Raw genomic sequence first — 6,920 nt, forward strand, 5'->3', positions numbered from 1 at the left:
AGATGAATGCTGGTCAGCCATATCAGCTCAAATGACATTCTAAAATGACTATCAAGGATCTAACGGGAACGTGGGCTTCTCCTTACGATCGACATAATATTTTATGATATTTTTGTAGGGTTTTGTTGAATATGTGTATGTGTATATATTATGTATATATTATTACATTATTATTATATTATAGCCTACATCACATGATATATATCGTAATAACTAGTTACATTACGTTTTTATTTATTTGTGTATTTTATAAAAAATTTACTTCCAAGTGATGGAGCACATTTCTTTAGATACAATGACCAGCGCAGATTCAAAGGAGAGCGTATAGGCTTTGTATCCTATCCACTGTTACTATACAAAATGGAATATACTATCAATATTCAACTGCTTGATGAACTCAAAGTGTACTTAAAGTGATTAATCAGAATCACACACACACACACACACACACACACACACACACACACACACACACACACACACACACACACACACACAAATGTTACACTCCTTACAGGTTTAAAAAGAGTGCCAAGGTTATGTATGTAATAAATACAAGAATTCATTTGTAATAAGGTGATAAAGGCACAATAGACAGGTTTACACAATGCCATCTGGGCATGTTGGGAAACTCCAACGCAAATATATCAGTGGGTCATTGCAAACTTTGATACACAATATTCACTGCAATGGTAATGCAGACCATCATGGCAAGCGGCAGTGCACTACTGATGCAACGGGGATATAAGGCACTGCAAAGTCACTAGAAACTGTGGATACCATTGAGATATATGTGGCTGCTGCCACTTGCAGATGGGTAAAATGATCATAAATGCCTTGCATCTGACACAATCGCACATACAAACACACGCACACACACACACACACACACACACACACACACACACACACACACACACACACACACCATTGGGTTTAGGTTCACACCTGAATATGTGAATAGGGTCTGGTTGCAGCCCGCAATCTGAGGACGACCTCAGCCATGAGTAAACTGCAGTCTCAGGCAAGGAAGTTATGGCACAGAAAGGTAATTGCATTACATTCTTCAAGAGCAAAGATGATGGATCAGGGTATATAGAGCTGGATGACATGTCATGTTTTCTCTCTTTCTGCTGCCGTGCAGGGGATATCTCCAAGCAGATGTCAATAACATTAGCTTTAATTTCCTCTGCCCTCTCTTGTATTCTCAGGAATTGAGTCAGAGACACCATCTGCCCTTGTACCGATCTACATCGTCCTGGTTTGCATTAAAAAAAAGAAATACTTAAAAGGTCTGCTTGTAACTACTGTAATACTATGTATTTTAATCATGACACCTATTGCACTCCTGATCAATTGGATCCCTCACTCTGCATTCCTTCTCAAGATATCTTGAAATTGATTTGACTTGACACAAAGGAAGCTCCAGGGAAACTTTTTTAACTCACATGGTCGCCTTGGAATTAGCTCAGTGCTAGCAATATCCCAACATAAAAAATGCAGGATTTTCTCCAAGATTAAGAATGTCCTTTATTTTGTGGTTTAGATACTGGCTCTCTGAGCAACAGAAGAAGACCATGACAACCCCCTGCATAAGGTCATGGATACAATCAGAGACGTCTGAAATTAAATATACAGAAATGTTAAATTGCATGTGATGGGTTATGACCAATGATGGAGTAGCTCCATGCCAAAGGAAGGTAACTGCCTTCACTACCTTGAAACACCAACACATGGTGCATAGTAAAATAGGAGTTCCTGGTGAACTACATCGATAGATAAGATCTTTCACCCATATACTGCATCCGCTCAAACAGATGTTGAAATCAATGTGTTGGGGAGGAGCAACAGGCTTCAAGAAAAAAAAAATATATATCTTCTCCGCACCCATATTACAGTACTTTGATCTGAAGAGAGCAACTGTGGTAATCACCAACGCACACAGCGCGGAAACCTCTAGCCTATAGTTTTCAGAATCAGAATCAGAATCACTTTTATTACATCTTATTGTACAGTACACAAGAGTAAAAATCTTAGGCTTGGTTCCTCAACATTCACATAGCAGCAACAGTAAAAGATAAAATAAATAAGAATAAGAAACCATATGAAAAGGAACGAAGTAAAAAAAAAAATTGTGCTGTTACCAACGCCGAAAAGAAATATGAGAAAATCTGAAAATTAATGTCTGTCTTCTAAGAGGTCTCACCAGTACATGCTTCTGACCAATGTTTTTATTGTTGCAATTGTTGCTTAAATTACTATTTGCTCTAAATATATACAGTTAAATAAATAAAAACGTCTGCTAACCCTGATAAACCATCAAGATCCTGACCAAACACTTTTAAGATCTCCACGGCTGTTCTAGTTGTAGAGTGTGTTCCAGGAACAGGGACAGAATGGCTCATCCCTGTGGAGCAGTAGAACTGGCCCTCAATGTCTGAAGCATAGTGCTCGCCAATTAATTACTAAATTTATTTAGATACATTTAAATGACTGTCGAATGTGCCAGGCCTGCGGCCGACGACCTACCGGCCATTCTGCAATTCTCCCGAACTAACAGATAGCGAGTGCGCCCCTGTCCATGACAAAACCATTATTTCCAATTGTCCAGACATCCAGAACCAGATACAGAAGATACAGGGCTAGAAGCCATCATTCAGGCCAATATATACTCAATTAAATTGTGAAACATTTGTTGTAGAAAAAGGATAAAGACTGAAAGTGAAAGATATAATACACCAAAGATGGTATAACAGGATATCAGAAATGGCTGGCCAACATAACAAAAGATCTCACCAAGCTGTCGTGGACTTATTTGAGGAGGGAAGTTGCCTTATTGAACATAATGGACTTCTGAGGAAAGGATATTAAAGAGTTCTCCCTCAGAACATGAAATCAGAAATGCTGCAAAACAACCATTATGGACATTTGGGATTAAGAAATTTAGAAAATAAGTATTACAGCGATGCCTGTGCAGTAGGCCTACATAAAAAAGTAATTCTTCTTCAAAACCTTTTATGTACTCCTAATATATCGTAAATCCTTGAATTTTCAAATAAATGATCGAAATCGATTGAGGAATGTTAACTTCGAAGTGCGTTTTATCTAAGAACCGCAGACCTATCGTCTTATTGTATTTGTTTACAGGCCGGTCTTCAGTTTATTATAATCTACAACCTCACCGCTAGATGGCACTACATCCTAACCACTGTACCTTTAAGTGTAGGCTATAGATACATACACACCAAAGGCTATAGGGTTTTGGTGTGTATTGGTGCAAACAAAAAATATATTTATAGCAGCATAGCATTTTAGCTAACATAGTGTTGCTCAAATGCGGTGTTGCTTGATTAATTCGATTGGGCCTATGCGTGTATGAGCTCAGATTACAGCAATGTAACAAAAAATGCTCCTTGTATACCAAGATTGTAGTTAGTAGGAACAGTATAATTGTATATCCCAGTTCTTGAGTATTTTGTGCCACTTCATGTATATGTATTAAGTCAATTCTGTCAGTTTAGGTTATACATTTTTCCAAGTGTATAATTATGTTGCAAACTGTTTGGTCTGTATTGTTAACTGTAGCCTCCTTAACAATGCAGTTATTTTGTCCAGTTCATTTTACACATTATATCTAATAAGGCTGAACACACCAGTGAAACAATGTCATGAAAAAAGTTATTGTTTCATTTAATTGATGTTGCAAAGTTTTGGAATGTTATTTCTTGGTACCGGATATAGTCTCAAATCAAAGGAGAATGAATAGAAACAAATCGCATGTTGTTCTTGTGATCGCCACAGAGAGCGCTACTGCTCCTTCAAATATTTTACTAAATCATATTGAAAAATTTAAAATCAAATAATTTGTTGATCTTTGACTTCTGCCCAGATAACACTATTTTTATAACAATTAGTTTAATTATCGTAACTGCACTTTTTTTTATTAAGTTGATTGGTTAATCCTCAATAATAACAATAGCAACAAAAATGATACAACTAATTATATAAATCAATTCTGAGTTAAGAAGTCATCATTTAAAAAGAGATGAATAAAGGTTCTCAACAAATAAATCAAACAACAAATCAAGCATAAGATATTTACTCAGCTACACAATTAAAACTTCATGTAAATCCCCCTTTTTTTTTATTCATGTACATTTTTGGTATCAAGTCTGTTTTGTAACTCCTTGAACATTTATGATAACCATATGGAAAGAAAAAAAATATTTTGTGGCTCTTCATGTTTTCATAGTTTTTTCTGTGGTTCTAAGGAGATGGCTAAACCTTGTGATAATGGATAAAATACACATTTTTGTAATTTAATTCTTTGGTTAATCTGGCAATATGGGTAAGGCAATATAGTAGCTTTAAAATACATTAAAGGCTATTGTACATATGTATAAAATGTTTACATACAAAGCTTTAGTATTTTTTGTTTTTTTAGATGGTTATCATATGTAGATGTGTGTGACTCATGGTGGAAGCTTTGGGCAATTGTAAGGGGAAGACATTTCAACATCTAGACTTCTCTAGCTAGTTTTTTAGCAAATGACATCTAAAGGAAAAGCACTTAATTTTTGAATAAACATAGAAATCGTATTAAAATATGTCATTTTCATTGGTATCTTTGAAAAACATTCCATTATTCAAGAAAAGAAAAAAGCTAGACTGGACATTTTTTGGCTTGGTTTCAGTTAAAGCACTTTTTCGTAACCCCTTTAAAACAAGAACATTGTGAAATCAAAGACACTAACAATTATAAACAACATCATATTTGGGAATACAAATAGTTACATCTTTGGATACAATAAAGCTTGTTTTTCTAGTTTGGATAGGCTTTAGGATGGGCTCCTCACAATGTTTGATCTGCAAGCCTCTCTTAAAAAATCTTATTCGAGATTTACTGATCTCTTCAGGAAGAACCGTATTGGAAGTTGCCCAAGATGGTATTTCAAGGCAATTGCTTGTTCTTACATTTCAACAAACAAGGTAGCTCATCTGTATCAGGAGTTATGCAGAAAATGCAATAGAGTGGCGAAGTCACGCCCCTTCCGGTAGGGCTCATGGGACCTATGAGATCGAAAAATATGAATGGGTGTCAATGGAGAGAAAATAATTATTTTCTGGTCCCGGTCTTTATATGCCCTGGATTACACATATGTTGTTTGTGGATTTAAAGGATAATTTTTCATGCAAAGAGTTCGACCGTTTATTGTGCAATTGTTCAGATAAAGGCTGTAGAGAAAACACAACGAGAAAGACTACACGGCTCGTATGTGACGTCACGCTACCTGCGACTGGCGTGGAGAAGACCGACAATCTTCCCATCGGCATAACTGAAACTCTGCACGTGCCCCGACTTATAATGGTTTTCACCTCTTTCGATGCTTTTATCCTCCCCTTGGAAAAAGCGGTGAAGTGGGGCAGAGAGATCGCCATCTCTGTGCCGAGTTCCAAGGGCGGGTGTGGTGACGTATATCATATGCGTCGAGAGCAGCGAAGAGCTGTAGTTCACAAAGCGGCCTCACATAAAACCTAAAATTATCAAACTTCTTCACGAACATTTTTAGTTTTCTTTGCATGAAAAATTATCATTTAAATCCACAAACAACATATGTGTAATCCAGGGCATATAAAGACTGGGACCAGAAAATAATTATTTTCTCTCCATTGACACCCATTCATATTTTTCGATCTCATAGGTCCCATGAGCCCTACCGGAAGGGGCGTGACTTCGCCACTCTATACACCCAATACAGACAAACAGCCCAAAAAGAGAAGGTATGCAGAACTGAACGGGTGCAAGTGAGCACACAAACTCGAGGTGTTCAAATTGACACATTCTCTCACATAACATTTTCTCAATCACCATGGCCACCATCCGGATAGGCACACTCAAAATAGTGTAAAAGGCAGCTGGCACAAGTCCAACGAAGTAAGGTATCAGGTTTCATAAGGGATCAATACTATTTGACTGAGGTAAGACAAGCAGCATTAACAGGCGTGATCAATATTGGCCATGAGATTCTTATCGCACTGAGGTAGTTCTCTTTGGGCGTGCACAGCCAATTGATCAAAGGGTATAAAAGTATTTGCCGTACAGGATCGCTTTGTTACAATATTCCTTCACTTCAGCTTGCCAAGAGACTAGCTTGGTTATAGACAATCTTTTCAACGTTTTGACGACGCACATCAGTGTGCGTTCAGGCTAGGGCTAAGGCCGCTGTGTTGCTTAAGGAACTTTATGTGCCAAAAAACCAGCAGGTCTCTTGACAGATAAAACAATATATTTGGTATCATATGGTGGTACAGCTCTTGGTATGTAAGCTTCCAAAAGTATTGGAATAGGACTTTTGGTGTTTGGTTTTGCGCAAAAAATACTTTGTTGGGCACATATCAACCCTCATATCTCAACAACACACTCGATTCCTGAGAAAGACTGTCTCTTTTTATGGCTTTCATTAAGCAAAAACTGACACACACACACACACACACACACACACACACACACACACACACACACACACACACACACACACACACACACACACACACACACACACAGGAAAGAGTGCAAGATATCATACAATAAAGCTTTGGCTTTGTGGGAGCTTGGTGTTTGTATGGCCCCCTATAGGTGAGCAGAAGCAATGCGGTCCGATAAGGCGGTATGGGTCTTGTGGCTGGTATGAGTGGCTTGTTGACAGTTAAGCAGTGTCCAAACCAGGCACACAGGATGGGTCTTGCTCAATATTGACCGGACATTGGCTTGTCGTTCCTCCTACCTGTAAGGCAGGGATTAAGTAAGGAAGTAGAACCAATAATGAATAGATGGTTATATGGTAAACATTAAAAGAGGTGTGTATGTTGTGAAGGAAACACGTCTGGTTATATCTGGTTAATTTCTTACACTATTAAGA

At 37.7% G+C, this 6,920-nt stretch overlaps 1 protein-coding gene across 1 annotated transcript in view; it reads right to left on the reverse strand.

Moving 5' to 3' along the window:
• Positions 1-5,750: 5,750 nt before the first annotated feature.
• si:ch211-57n23.4 (immunoglobulin superfamily DCC subclass member 3) overlaps positions 5,751-6,920 on the reverse strand; it is a 17,050-nt gene continuing 15,880 nt past the window's right edge. Inside the window, exon 14 of the mRNA XM_060044148.1 lies at positions 5,751-6,785. Coding sequence (XP_059900131.1) covers positions 6,708-6,785 — 78 coding nt within the window. The 3' untranslated portion in view covers positions 5,751-6,707. The remainder of the gene's footprint in view (positions 6,786-6,920) is intronic.

This window comes from Gadus macrocephalus, chromosome 22 (assembly GCF_031168955.1).
Source record: "Gadus macrocephalus chromosome 22, ASM3116895v1".
Taxonomy (NCBI): Eukaryota; Metazoa; Chordata; class Actinopteri; order Gadiformes; family Gadidae; genus Gadus; species Gadus macrocephalus.